This window comes from Fusarium oxysporum, chromosome 8 (assembly GCF_000149955.1).
Source record: "Fusarium oxysporum f. sp. lycopersici 4287 chromosome 8, whole genome shotgun sequence".
NCBI lineage: Eukaryota > Fungi > Ascomycota > Sordariomycetes > Hypocreales > Nectriaceae > Fusarium > Fusarium oxysporum.
In genome coordinates this window covers 2,013,504-2,026,797 of record NC_030993.1, presented here as the reverse complement: position 1 = coordinate 2,026,797, position 13,294 = coordinate 2,013,504, and the positions used below count along the sequence as shown (strand labels likewise).

At 49.0% G+C, this 13,294-nt stretch overlaps 5 protein-coding genes across 11 annotated transcripts; 2 read left to right on the top strand and 3 right to left on the bottom strand.

The window, feature by feature from the left end:
* Positions 1 to 1,137: 1,137 nt before the first annotated feature.
* Positions 1,138 to 1,257, bottom strand: FOXG_18526 (uncharacterized protein; the record flags this gene model as incomplete). Its single annotated transcript, XM_018398640.1, has 1 exon — positions 1,138 to 1,257. One exon carries the CDS (start codon positions 1,255 to 1,257, stop codon positions 1,138 to 1,140), a length of 120 nt encoding a protein of 39 aa, XP_018237328.1.
* A 263-nt stretch (positions 1,258 to 1,520) lies between these two features.
* Positions 1,521 to 7,639, top strand: FOXG_03293 (uncharacterized protein). Of its 6 annotated transcripts, XM_018380934.1 has the most exons (7): positions 1,521 to 1,960; positions 2,028 to 2,050; positions 2,110 to 2,120; positions 2,173 to 2,202; positions 2,264 to 2,344; positions 2,400 to 3,018; positions 3,069 to 7,639. In XM_018380934.1, exons 1-7 carry the CDS (start codon positions 1,909 to 1,911, stop codon positions 3,174 to 3,176), a joined length of 924 nt encoding a protein of 307 aa, XP_018237321.1. In that variant the 5' UTR covers positions 1,521 to 1,908; the 3' UTR covers positions 3,177 to 7,639. The 6 variants fall into 6 exon arrangements, with proteins under 6 accessions (XP_018237321.1, XP_018237323.1, XP_018237326.1 ...); XM_018380936.1 differs by having other exon boundaries at positions 2,173 to 2,344; positions 3,069 to 3,535; XM_018380939.1 differs by having other exon boundaries at positions 2,264 to 3,018; positions 3,069 to 3,501.
* Positions 3,443 to 6,848, bottom strand: FOXG_18525 (uncharacterized protein; the record flags this gene model as incomplete). Its single annotated transcript, XM_018398639.1, has 3 exons — positions 3,443 to 5,100; positions 5,182 to 5,715; positions 5,772 to 6,848. 3 exons carry the CDS (start codon positions 6,846 to 6,848, stop codon positions 3,595 to 3,597), a joined length of 3,117 nt encoding a protein of 1,038 aa, XP_018237327.1. The 3' UTR covers positions 3,443 to 3,594.
* Positions 7,640 to 8,342: 703 nt separating the features above from the next.
* Positions 8,343 to 11,859, top strand: FOXG_03290 (uncharacterized protein). Of its 2 annotated transcripts, XM_018380932.1 has the most exons (4): positions 8,343 to 9,146; positions 9,209 to 9,278; positions 9,357 to 9,577; positions 9,628 to 11,859. In XM_018380932.1, exons 1-4 carry the CDS (start codon positions 9,074 to 9,076, stop codon positions 10,995 to 10,997), a joined length of 1,734 nt encoding a protein of 577 aa, XP_018237319.1. In that variant the 5' UTR covers positions 8,343 to 9,073; the 3' UTR covers positions 10,998 to 11,859. The 2 variants fall into 2 exon arrangements, with proteins under 2 accessions (XP_018237319.1, XP_018237320.1); XM_018380933.1 differs by having other exon boundaries at positions 8,343 to 9,278.
* On the bottom strand, positions 9,668 to 12,745 carry FOXG_03289 (uncharacterized protein). The gene is made up of 2 exons (XM_018380931.1): positions 12,209 to 12,745; positions 9,668 to 12,152 (listed from the first exon to the last, which is right to left on the bottom strand). Exons 1-2 carry the CDS (start codon positions 12,365 to 12,367, stop codon positions 11,706 to 11,708), a joined length of 606 nt encoding a protein of 201 aa, XP_018237318.1. The 5' UTR covers positions 12,368 to 12,745; the 3' UTR covers positions 9,668 to 11,705.
* Between the last annotated feature and the right edge of the window lie 549 nt (positions 12,746 to 13,294).

The following is a 13,294-nucleotide window of genomic DNA, read 5'->3' as shown; positions in this document are numbered from 1 at the left end:
ACCCTCCGTGAATTGCAGATTGACGTTGAACCAATAACGGTTCTCTTTTCCAAGGTGTGCAACTCTGAAGCTCTGAAACTTGATCTTGCGCTTCACCACATGCTTTCAATTGGAGTTTCTCATTTGTCGCTTTCGAGATTTGTGGATGGCTGGATTCCGGCAAGTATCTGATTCCTGTGTCGTTGTCAAGGCATCATGAAAAAGATTCGAATCCGGTGGAATGCTCTTATATTACTCAAAAGATTCACTCTTTACAAGACCAAATTCGTAAACCTTTTAACTCACTCGTGAACGTGGATGAAGACTTACTCCCTGTTGGAAGTTAGAAGGACTAGGAATAGTAGAATGAACACTTAGTAATACGACAGGATTTCAATAACTTGCAATGTTCTTTTTACTCCTAAGAGGACTGCAGGGTATCTGTTTGTTAGATTTTCCAAAATATCTTGAGGTTAATCTAAGCTTAGTGTTTCTTCAGGTCAGTTAATCGAGTTTATAATGATTTATCCTAGACCTTTTCATCACTCAAGATCAAGGCAAGTTACTGTCTATTCATCACGGGCCAAGTTCGCGGTCCACTCGGCCGACGGGATGGAGACTACGGTCGCCCGTGCACGGGGATCAACATCGTGGGGAGGGGTCAAGGTCCGTGGATTAGCGTGTTCTCCGAATCATATGTATTCTCCTGGAAGTGTTACCTATGTAATTCAATATCACTTGATGGCATTCCGGGTCTGGTACGGAGTATCTCAAGTTGGGTCTTTGAAGTATATGTTCCAACCGTACCTATGATTGGCAAGCTTCCGCGAGACTTCACGTACTTTGGGATACCAGAACATGTTGGTCAACGTCTCCGAATACTTTCCTTATTGGATTTAGATCCATCATCTTGTTTATAGTGATATAATTGACATATGTACGTGGTCACTTATAAGGCCATGGCTCACATTCATGAGATACCCACATCATAAGCGCTGCGGTTTATGAAGAAGCTTCACCTAACCTTCTCTGAAGGTTCTGTCTAGTGTTCTCCAGCATATGTATGAAGCTTCAGCAATTAACACCCTGGCTCCCGTGGAGCTGCGTCTGCATTATTGCGGACTCTTGTTACAACAGAGCCTATCATAGAGTATGTAGTTAGGACAAGGGGTCCTCAATACCGTTGCCGATGCCAACCCCTTCATGTTCAGGTACAAGCGGCTCAAAGGTAAATAGTCGGGTACGGGCTCCAAGAGCTTCAGGGCTAGCGGCAGACATCGGGCATCCGGGTATTTTATTATCAATAGTTTGACTACATTCATAACATAGGTAGGAAACTCATGATGGTTTGGGATTATGTGCAAATATCAGTATGCTTGACACTATTCGCAAGACATTAATAAACTGCCAAGAATATACCACAGACTTGCCCAAAACAGCAATCAAAAAAAGAGCATGGCATCGTCGGAGAAGAATCGGAGACGTTAGGGCCTCATGGATCGGTTGCTTGCCGTCTCACCGAGCATCAATGGACCCCTCCCCCGGGTCTCATCTCGCTGTCGCTTGCTATAATCTCCACAATCCCACGGATACAAGGCGCTTGTTTAGAACAAAAGGCTCCGTCCATTCGGCATCGACCTAATTCTCGCCGTCTGTCACAGTGGAGGTTATTAGTGAGGTTACGGAATCTTATCACTTAACCATAGCGCGATAAGATCCATACTCGTCCTACAAAGACGCACCACCAAAGAAATTCCCTCCACTCCCCGGCCCGGTCTTCGCTCGGAGGTCGCCATCTTCCCTTCCGTTGACTACCTCAGCTTAGCTTTCTCTCTTTCTTGTCAACTTGCGACAACTCTCCGCTCAACCTCTTCTTTTGTTCTTCTGGTCTTCCTTCATCTTTATTCGGTCGCCTGTACAGTCGTCACAATGTCCAACCCTAACGACAAGCCCCTCCCCTTCATCTACCAGTTCGCCGCAGGTACGCCAGTTCAACTCATTCAACTCTACCATTCTCCAGATCCAATGGCTAACGTTTGATATTTTAGGCGCCATTGCCGGCGTCTCGGAGGTATGCTCGCGCCAGTTCGACTCGTTTGAGGGCCATTACTAATTTTGTGCTGGCTGTAGATTCTGGTGATGTATGACAGCATCTGTCGCGTGCTCGAGACATTTTAGCTAACCCAGCCACAGGTACCCTCTTGACGTTGTCAAGACCCGAGTGTATGACGAACCATGCGTGCGCGTTTCGAAATAATAGCCCAATTGCTGACTTGATGACCAGCCAATTGCAAACTGGTTCCGGTGCTACCGCTGAGTACAATGGCATGCTTGACTGTTTCCGCAAGATCATCAAGCAGGAGGGGTACGGTATCTGCTCTCGCGATTCTGTTGCGCCCACAACTAACGACATGCGCCAGTTTCTCACGACTCTACCGCGGTATTTCCGCTCCCATCCTCATGGAGGCTCCCAAGCGTGCTACCAAGTTCGCTGCCAACGATGAATGGGGCAAGGTTTACCGAAAGATGTTTGGCGTCGATAAGATGAACCAGCAGCTCTCCATCCTCACCGGTGCCTCTGCTGGTGCTACCGAGGCTTTCGTCGTCGTTCCCTTCGAGCTCGTCAAGATTCGTCTTCAGGACAAGGCTTCCGCTGGAAAGTACAACGGCATGGTCGATTGTGTCGTCAAGACTGTCAAGAACGAGGGTCCTCTTACTCTTTACCAGGGTCTTGAGAGTACTATGTGGCGTCACATCCTCTGGAACGCTGGTTACTTCGGCTGCATTTTCCAAGTCCGACAACTTCTCCCCAAGGCTGAGACCAAGAGGGCTCAGATCACCAATGATCTCATCTCTGGTGCCATTGGTGGCACCATCGGAACTGTTCTCAACACTCCCCTGGACGTTGTCAAGAGTCGAATTCAGAACACCCCCAAGGTCCCCGGCCAGGTTCCCAAGTACAACTGGGCCTTCCCTGCCGTAGGAACCGTTTTCAAGGAGGAGGGTTTCGGTGCTCTCTACAAGGGTTTCTTGCCCAAGGTGAGTCGTCATCCCGAAAGTGGAAGGATGGTCAACTAACAAGTATTCAGGTTCTCCGTTTGGGTCCCGGAGGTGGTATCCTCCTGGTCGTGTTCACAACTGTTATGGATACCTTCCGCAGCTGGCACTACCCTGCCACTGCGGAGCTCAAGAACTAAGTCATGCAATGAGCATGGGGTTAAAAGAGCACTAAAAAGAGATACCAGGCCGCATTATGCAGCGATTAGATAAGTTGCGGACGACATGCATCAATTCAAGTTGTGATATTCGCACCCTTACCCTGTAGAAGTTGGTCGCACATGGTTATATAGACATTGCAAGCCGTGTTTTGGGGCAATTTGGGGTTATTTATTAGCAATTATCTGTGAGGGAAAATTATCCTCTCAATATGAGATACGCATAGCGTCAATCTGAGTACCTATCTTGCGTCTCGATTCCCGAATATGTCTCTTCCTCTCGCCCGGACCCTGAACTTAATTCCGCTGCTAAAGCATCTCAATTTCAATGACCTCTCCCATTTTAAAAGCAAATAATCCCCGAAATTCCGTGCTTCCTATAGCCCACAAATAGCAAAATTTAAGCCAGGACAAACTCCTCCTCAAGATCCTCCCTCATGGCCATCATTTCAGCACCGTCGCCGTCACCATCACCATCAGGAAGGCGTGGCCGCTTGGGAAAACTTCCCAAGAGCCGGAAGCCTTGATCCTCATCCTCATCGTCACTATCGTTCTCGTCATCGTCATCCACACTGATAAAACTCCATTCTCGCTTGATTCCTGAAGAACAGCTGCTAGAGCTCGAGCGTGAGGATGGGGCTGGAGAAGAGAATGATACCCCCATATGTTCAGTGAGGTCAATTGGCGATGAGCGATCTCCTGCTTGGGGGTTCAGAGCCTCATAGGGGGTAGGGCTCACAAACAAGCTACTGTCCGCGCGGGTCTCCCTCAACGGCGTTATTCCATCCTGGTTAGCGAGAGCTGGAGGAGTTGCCCTGGGAGGAGATGGCGATTCAACCTTGGTGATGAACTCAGGTTGATGTTCCCGTGGGGGACTTCGAACGAAGAGAGAGGTGGACCGGTCTCTTCCATACTGCGGTCCATCGTCGTCCTCGTCATCGCTCATTAAGTCGATTATTTGCCCATTATCTGACCATAGCTCTTCCTTCTGCTCTTGTTCGGAGTCGGAATCAGATTGATCATCAGATAATATATCGGACAATTCTGCTGCCACCTCATCGAGATCAGCCGGGCTCTCATCTCGCTCACGACCATGACCATCTGCAGCAAGATGTTGATAGTTGAAGTGTGCATCTGCGGCGCCGTCACCGCCGCCATCATCGTCATCGTCATCACCGTCACTACCGTCATCATCATCGTCGTCAGTGTCGCCCCCCATCTCTTCATCAGAATCTCCGCCGCCGGCATCGCCATCAGATTCATTCTCGGAGCCATCAGCCTGCTCCAGAGCGGCCTGGAGCTGGGGGTACATATCAGGAGGAGGTGACAAGAGACCCATTCGCTGAGGCCCCGGGTTGAGGAATCCCTCAAGCTGCGCAGCGAGTTGGACGGAAGGCTGGACGTTCAACAAGGGAGCCAAGTACCGAAGCTGGGAGAAGTGTTCGTCATATACAGACTTGTCCCTGCGTACAGACTCATTGATATCACGGACAAAGGTCCAGTCACGAACTGGCATCTTCATGCCATCATCTCGCCACATGTCGTAGTCGAAGAATGTTATCTTCCGGACTCCACGAAGGCAGTATAGATAATCGGCACCCTGCAACGTGCGCAACGCACGAAAGCGGCGGAAGTTTGGCTGAGATGCTGTCTTCTGCGCAAGGAACTCCACGATTTGTGGCGGCTCGTGTTTTCGCCGCATATATTGCTTGGAGGATTCGGGCAGATGGATAGCAACCGTCTTTAGTCGACAGGCTTCGGGCAGATAGGCCAGATCATGAGTCCGACGAGATGTGTACTTGCCCTTCTGGTCAATCCTGTACGTGAGCTTCTGTGAGCCCATCCACAACAGCTCGATGTGCTGCAAATGCTGGAGCTTGCATCCGATTCTGTTCGCAAAGCGACCCTACTCGCCAATAGAAGAGAAAGCGAATTTGTTTGCTCCATAGAACAGGATTGAGCCTATCAAGTGCCATTCCTTGCTAACCATAAGAGGAGCAAGGAGTTCCTGAGGGTGAATTGTCCCGAACGTGAGGGAAATCTTCTCTCGCCCAATATGGAAACGATGGAGCAGCGAGACTTTATTGTTACAATTCCGATCCACACGTTTTGGCTCGAAGAAAGGGTCCAATCGAGAGATAGCGTGAACAACCTCATCATCAAAAACCAGAACATACTGAAGGGCCTTGATCATGATGAAATGTCGGTCTTTGGGGAAAAGAAGGTCGAGAGCGGATGGGCCCATATCTTGTTCTTCGTCCTGTGCGCATTCGCGTCGGTAATATGGCTGCGGAGTGCAGCCTCCACACTCACTCTCACTCTCATCTATGATAGCGCTCTGTTCCTGTTCCAGGGTCGGAGCACACAGGATAAGATGAGGATGTGTCTTGGGTGGTGTACGTTTTCCGAATGCCCAAGACATGTTCTCCTCCTGGCAGGAGAGCTTGTAGATATCTCCCCAGTTGCTGTAGTCAGGATGGCGACCGCGTCTGATCCAATGCGTGTATGCCTTTGGCCACAGCTATTGACTGTTAGCAATTTTGAAGATGAGTCTTGTTCTTAATGGTAAGTACGTACACGTTCGGTCTTTCGGGGCTTCGCTGGTCCGCGTCGCCATACGCGAAGATACATCTTGATATCTGGCGGCAGTTGGTCTCTCATGTCCTGATACAGAGATGCCTCCATATCCTCGACCCTTAGAGGAACAGGGTCGGGGAAATCATCCAATTCTTCTTCGGGCAAAAGGCTTCGCAGAGCCTCATTTTCCTCAACGAGTCTCTCATTCTCCTGAATGTTTGCTTCATTGGCGGCGTAGAACTCTCTCACTGCTTCTTTGAGTACTGTCACCAGGTGGCTTAGGCTTCTGACCTGGCGATTTAGGCCGGTGACCCGGTTTCTGTTGACTCTCTTGCACTCTCTTAATTCGTTTCTCTTAAAGAGGAATCGGTTACGGTAATCTGCGAATCTGCGAGCAAGACTGTACCAAGGGGGCTGGCATGTGTCGAGACACTCGGCATTCCATTCTGGCCATTCGACACTTTCTTCTGCCAGGACCTGAAGTACATCAGCGTTGGGATTTTTGTGCCCATGTTCTTCATTCCCTTCCTCATCATCGTCATTGATGGGATCATCGTCGGCATCTTCGTCATCTGACTCTTCTTCATCGTCAGAACTGTCATCACCGGAATCATCACCATCAGGGCTTCCTCCGTTCGAAGCCCCTGGGTTGGGTTGGGTTGCCTGACTCTGATTGTCGTCGTCGTCATGATGATTGTCGCTATCTTCTGACCCGTCGGATTCGCTACCCGGGTCATCAGATGATGGTGGGGATGGAGGTCCTCTGTGTCTACCGTCATCGCCATCACCATTTCTGATGTTATCGTCATCGTCATCGTCATCGAAAAATAGACTTCTTTCGACTTCGGGAGTGTGTTGGTCGCCGTCACTGCTTGCCTCTTCGTTATCTACGTCCATAGGGCCACCAGGCCGATATATGATGTGGGAGATTGGCTCCCCATGGGAGTCTAGCCCAAGGGAGATCTCCTCTTGGTCAGGAGCATCGTTGAAATGCCCATCAATGTCTGGATGATAATTATCACCTCCTGTGAGGTCGATAAACTCCGCATCGGAGTCACTGGAGCTCCCGTCTGACATGTTGATGAGGGGTGAACTGCAGGACAGAATAAGAGAGGATATCATATGGATGTAACTTGAGGGTAGGGGAGAAAGGGAACTGAAGGTTGTGATGAAGATGGAAGAGATGAAGACAAGGATTGAAGGAGGAAGAGCAGTCTTTTATAGACAAGACTACAAGGGAGTATGAATCACGGAAGCTTCAGAGGAAATACCGAGTCTTAGAAGAGGTTAGGAGAGGGAAGCTTGAGAAGTTGAAGTGCATCGTTGAAGTTGCGGCGTGGCAGAAGTGAGAAGTTGAAATTGTGGATGAAGGAGAGAAGGAGATCTTGAAATTTTTATATGAAGGTCAAGAGAGAAAGGAAGGAAGAAACGCAATAAGGAATTAAAAGGAAAAGAGAAGTGAGAGGGGAGTTTTGCGGTAGGGAGAGGCAGAGGTGTTGAGGTGCCGTTCAGATGATAGAGGTGGAGTTGAAAGGGGGGCTAACTTGTGATCCTTCATATAAGTCGGCAAATTCGAAGAGACGAAAGCCAAGCCAAAGCTCTGCGCAACGGACGAAAAAGGGACGCTCACGATGAAATCAGATACCCCAATGCCGCACGCTTTATTGCAGCAACTAATATACTTAACCGAAACTCGCTGCTGCTAATTCGACACTTCTTACAAATTCGGCACGTCAGGGAAATATCATTACTTTTCACCCAGCATATCTTTGAAAAGACTGATTAAATAGTATCTCATTTTGGGTATCAACTGATTCGACCCAAGGTCTATTCAATACATAGCGTATACCAAAGTGTTTATAACCTGCCATCACCTTTCATCAACTAATTGGATGTCACAAGCAGAACAGACATACCCTGACAGAATGATAGACATCGATCAAGTCCCAACGTTTCTCTTACAGTACTGCGTGCCTCTATTACTGTAGTCTATGCGAACAACTTCGACAGGGTAAGGAAGTAAGAATTCAACATCACAACTTGAATTGATGTGGCGCCGAGATGAGAGAAGGATGGCCGGTCTTGTAGAGTTTTGAAAGACTTGTATCAAATCTGGAAGAGTTTATACAGGTTCAAGAAGTAATTTATATTTCCTTTTTACTATTTTGTACGTTTTTCTTTTTTTTTACCAGCGTTTATATAAGCATCATGATGATAATCCTAAAACCGCCCATTTCTTCTGTTCCACACCAACTGCGGCTAGGGTCCCCTCGGGAGCGTGACGTATGTGTTTCCTATTGGGGCCAGCGGGTGTAAAAGACGCTCTGACACCCTGTGTAAGCCAAATTTCAGCCACAGTTGACGAAGGTTATTGGAGTGTTGAAGAGTCCTCAACAGAAGAACAAATGGGGGAATAATACCTCAAAATGGAATAAAAAGGAAGATTCAAAGTATATACACGCAAAGTTCTGACAGCATCAACTCAAATACGCACACGCAAACCCCAAGAACCCCGCAAATCTTGGCACTGCTTGTATAGGCTCATCTGAGCTGGTGAGTGAAAATGGATACGTAATCAGCTTGCAGAGCCACAATGTGCCAGGCCATGCCAGTCCATTAGGCCTTGGTTCCATGCTCGCCGCTCCCAATCCGCATGAGAGCGCCAATTCATTCATCGTCCTGCACTCACTCTTTTCCCTCTACAGCTCTGCGAGTCGCGCAAAGAGCAGTGCAATTTTGTCCCTCTAACCGCTACTGTGCTCAACTCCTAAACGGCAGAATCAGAATTCTCCTCAATTTTGAATTCGCCGCCTCCCAAACTTTGTCACTTCGCCTCCCTCCTACTACTCGCTCCTCATCTTATAACGTCGTGTCCGATCGGTCTCCCCGACCTCTTGAAATCCAGACCTAATCACCCCACGATTGTGTTCTCCAACCACCCTCCACAGACGATCCTCCTCTCGATCGCCAAATTTCAGACAAACGGCGACTGATTCTTGTTCTTCTGGCTGAGACTTGTCGCAAAGGCTACGCAATTATCAGAACGGATATCTCGTGATCCTCGGACCTTGCTCAACCCCCTCAAACCCCCCTCCCTGCACTACTTCCGTGGACTCCGTCTCACTGGCGCGTGTCGGATTTGTGTCGCAGAGGTTGTCGCTTGTAAAGCTTGATCAGGCCAATCCTTTTTCCGAGCTTCATCGAATCACACAGGGAAATCCTACCTCGGCCGATCCATTGGCGCTCACAACGCATCCAGTTCACCAAAGAAATTATACAGTCAACATCACAAATCGCCCATCATGTCGAAGGTAATGCGAAGTGTCAAAAATGTGACCAAGGGTTACTCTAGCGCCCAGGTCAAGGTCCGAGAAGGTCAGAACTCCCTGCGTTCTCGATTGCGTCGCTGGAACCTCGCCGCTGACAGTGACATGTAGCTACCAGTAATGACCCATGGGGCCCGACCGGCACTCAAATGAGCGAGATTGCTCAAATGACATACAACACGTATGTAATACCCTCCCTGCGCATTGCTCAACTACCTTGTGTGTGATGGGAAGTACTGACTTGGCATGGCGCGATTAGATCCACCGAGTTCTACGAGATTATGGACATGATCGATAAGCGTCTCAACGACAAGGGGAAGAATTGGCGTCACGTACTTAAAGCCCTCAAGGTTCTGGATTATTGTCTTCATGAGGGTTCAGAACTTGTCGTTACATGGGCTCGACAGAGTATTTATATTATCAAGACTCTGCGAGAGTTCCAATATGTTGACGAAGACGGTCGCGATGTCGGACAAAATGGTCAGTATTTGTATATGTGCCGTTTAAAGCTGCCACTAATACCCAGCTAGTCCGAGTTGCTGCTAAGGAGTTAACTTCACTCATTTTGGACGAAGAGAGACTGCGGGCCGAGCGAAGCGACCGAAGATCCTGGAAGTCGCGCGTTACTGGCCTTGAGGAATTTGCTCCTCAGCATGCTGAGCCTGTGAACCACGGAACCCGACGACAGCAGCCGAGACGACAAATGAACGAAGAGGAAGACGCTGAGTACCGTCTAGCTCTGGAGGCAAGCAAGTATCAGGAGGAGGAAGACAGGAAGAAGCGCGAAAGTCGACAGAACGGACCAGATGACGATGACGATTTGGCGAAAGCAATCAAGCTTAGTGAGGAAGAGGAAGAACGAAGGCGCAGGGAACTCGAGAACAGCAACGCTGCCTCTCTTTTCGACGACGATCCTACTCCTCAGCAGCAAACCAGCCAGCCACAGTACACTGGCTTCAACCAAGGATACCAGCAAGGAAACCCCGTTGACTTCTTTGCCAACCCTATCGAGCAGAACCAACCTCAGCCTACTGGCTACATGAACAACGCCTATACTGGATTCCAGCAGACCCAACCCACTGGATTCCAGCCAAACTACAACACCGGTTTCAACGGCCAGCAGACAGGCATGGGCTTCGATCCCTATGGTCAGCAACAACAGCAAAACCAGCAAGGTTTCCAACCCCAGCCCACGGGCTTCAATCCTTACCTGCAACAACAACAGCAGCAGCCCCAGCAGCAGTCGTTCTCATCACCTGCTTCTCCTGAACCTACTCTCCAGCCTGGTAGCAACAACCCCTGGGCAACCAACAATAGTCAGCAGCAATTGCAACCAACTCCCACCGGTTCCAACAACCCCTTCGCCCAGTTCAGCCGCCCTCAGTCCGCCCGACCAAACCCTATTTCGTCCCTAGGAGCGCTTCCTGAACAGAAGAGCCTCAACTCATTTGGCAGCCAGCCTCAGACTCAGCCCCAGCTCCAGCAGCAGAACAGCTTCCCACTGCAATCGCAAAATAGCTTCCCTCAGTCGCAACCTTCATTCGCCGCTCCTCAAAAGGAGATGAACGAGCACGAGACACGACTCAACACTCTGCTTGCGAGCGGTGACGGCATGGACACCTTTGGCAACACAGGCAACCTTCGTATTCCCGCCCAGCACACAGCCCCTGGCACGTTCGTCAACAGTGCCGGTGCAGGAGTTGCCCGCATCAACGCCGAGGCTACTGGCAACAACCCCTTCCTTCGACAGCAGTTCACGGGTATGCCCACAGTCAACTATGGCGCTCAGATGCCTGCTGCGACTGGGCCTGCTGGCATGAATGGACAGACGAACAACCCCTTCGCCCATCAGCAGGCACCACAGCAACAACAGCAGAACCACGACTTGATCCAGTTCTAAGTTGAGTTCCTAAATCGAAATTTACGCTCTTATATCGGTGACCAGCTAGTTGTGTGATGGTTTGATTGATTACCCCTGACTTTTCTTTGTTGTATGTTCATCTTCATATCCCGGCCTGAACCCGATTCCCGTTTTTTGCGCAGGCGAAGGATGGTATTCCCCTGTTCTCGGTACATTTTTATGGTATTGGACCATCGTTGAGTCTGATATTTGGGTGGCTTAGTTGTGATGGATTCTGGGATTTTAGACAGCGCGCCTGGCGCATTCGAAAAAAAAAACAATTCTTAGATGTTATTGAAATCTACCCATTGAATCCGTTGTAGCCATATTACGCCATTCCCCTTTTCTCTTTCAATGCTTAATGCGCCCAGCAGCTAACTAATGTACCCAAATCGCTTGAAAGGTCGCTGTCTGAATCATTCTTTGTCTGACTGTGGCTTGACTCGGCTGGTCAAGCCTCGCGTATTCGGGACAACTCTGTGCTCGCGAGGACGATTCTGAGACAGCCATGTGCCTCGATCTGTTGCAACAAGCACCTTATAGGCTCAAGATAGAGATTCAATGTTGCAAGCCCACATATCGACCTCGAAGCGCGACAGGCGTGGATAATATGCGAACCCCAAGCGATGCCACTTGCACCGAACTTTTTCACTGTCATGTTCTGACACGGCTGGTATTGTGTCATTCTTTGAACTCCTGTAGTTGGACTTAACCAGCCTCCTCCATCATCTGTATGAATTCTTCCAAGTTTACACCGCCTTTGCCCTCGTGATCCAGATGCTCAATCATGCTCTGAATTTCCTCGTCTGTCATGGTCCTCTCTTCCTTGATATCGGAAGCTAGCCGTCGCATGTCCTCAAAGGAAATAACACCATCTCCGTCGTAATCAAACATGTTGAACACTTTTGTTGCTTCTTGTCTGGGGTCGCGGTTGGCGAGTAACTTGGCAGCGCATAATCGGAATTGGTCGAGGTAAACATAGAGGCGGTTGACAGGACAGTTGTGAGGATCTTGCCATTCGGGAGGGACAGAGCCGTATGACTGTAGTTCTCTGAAGTAATCAGGCTTGGACATATCAAAGCCTAGCGCTGCTAGCGAGTGTCTGAATTCGTAACTGTTGAGCCATCCCTTCTTCTTCATGTCCATCAAATCAAACTGGCAGAAGTAACTGTGAGCGGAGAGTTTCTCAAGGCGGCTCGGACCCAACCTACAACTTCATCAATATGTTCGCGGTCCTCCTCCGGAATCGTACTATAGTCCTCATTTGAGGACACTTGAGGAGCAACTGGCTGCCTCGACTGCGGAGGAAGTCCCGAGCCGCCTAACGAGCGCCCTTGAAAGGCAGTACGTGGCGTTGCATGAGAATTCATTGTTTTGATTTCTCAATGTGGCTGGGAGAGAGCGGCAATCGAGCAAGCAAGGCGGTGGATGCAATGGCGCCAAATAACGGCTGAAATAACGAAATTTGAGGATAGTTGTGATCGCAGAGGTTGACAATAGTAAATGTACCTGATGCGACAGGGCGAAGATGTTGGAGGAGCGTGGCGCAAGGTTGTGTTGTGTATTCAAAGAGCTGAAGGAGATGGATGCTTAAGAGGTAGGTTGTTTGACGCGACCATTGACGCGGTGGTAGAAAAAATTAGTGTACCTTGTTGCAGCAAATTGGCAATGGCTACATGGGTTATGGTTAGGGTCTCAACATACAACAATTAGATTTATATTAGTTTGAAATTGAAGTCTCTTGTCATCTGTATACCTTATATGTCTGAACACTAATAAGTCTGTATTGGGTCTTTCATCTCCAGGCTCAAGATTTTCTGGTCTGGCTGGGCAGCTCATTGTCTGTCATTGCTGTGGATGGCTCAGGTGGGTCCGAACTTACAGCCATTGTGGTTGTCAGACGTAGAACAAGGTAAAAGCTATTGGATAATACCTTTGGGATCGTGATCAAAGCCTAACCTCGGGAGAAATTGTAAAGTGTTACCTATAGTTCAGCTCGAGGAAGCATTTGTAAACAATTGATTAGAAAGCACCCGCCTGAATATGTACAAATCAGCTGTTCAATATCAGAAATGATTGAGGCAGTGAAGCAAATTACCAAGTCAAGATGTCATTTGTTTTCTAGGCTCCCAGGCGCGTGCAGAGCTGGCCAACCAAACGCGGTTTTGGCTGACGTTGAGTCTGCCTTGGTACCTTTGAAGCAGGTAGATTTTAGGCCTACCGCAGGCATCAGTGACTCAACCAGTAGGTAGCTCTGGCGCAAAACCTGATTGGCTGTTCAAGCTCAAGAACCAATC

What these genes read in the sequence shown, in the direction of transcription:
- FOXG_03290 (XM_018380932.1), top strand. Translation starts at nt 9,074, where the DNA reads ATGTCGAAGGTAATGCGAAGTGTCAAAAATGTGACCAAGGGTTACTCT. An exon ending in GCTCAAATGACATACAACAC is followed by an intron (nt 9,279 to 9,356) that starts GTATGTAATACC and finishes TGGCGCGATTAG; the next exon opens with ATCCACCGAGTTCTACGAGA. An exon ending in TCGCGATGTCGGACAAAATG is followed by an intron (nt 9,578 to 9,627) that starts GTCAGTATTTGT and finishes ATACCCAGCTAG; the next exon opens with TCCGAGTTGCTGCTAAGGAG.
- FOXG_03289 (XM_018380931.1), bottom strand. Translation starts at nt 12,367, where the DNA reads ATGAATTCTCATGCAACGCCACGTACTGCCTTTCAAGGGCGCTCGTTA. An exon ending in GCGAACATATTGATGAAGTT is followed by an intron (nt 12,153 to 12,208) that starts GTAGGTTGGGTC and finishes TACTTCTGCCAG; the next exon opens with TTTGATTTGATGGACATGAA.
- FOXG_03293 (XM_018380934.1), top strand. Translation starts at nt 1,909, where the DNA reads ATGTCCAACCCTAACGACAAGCCCCTCCCCTTCATCTACCAGTTCGCC. An exon ending in CATCTACCAGTTCGCCGCAG is followed by an intron (nt 1,961 to 2,027) that starts GTACGCCAGTTC and finishes TTGATATTTTAG; the next exon opens with GCGCCATTGCCGGCGTCTCG. An exon ending in AAGATCATCAAGCAGGAGGG is followed by an intron (nt 2,345 to 2,399) that starts GTACGGTATCTG and finishes GACATGCGCCAG; the next exon opens with TTTCTCACGACTCTACCGCG.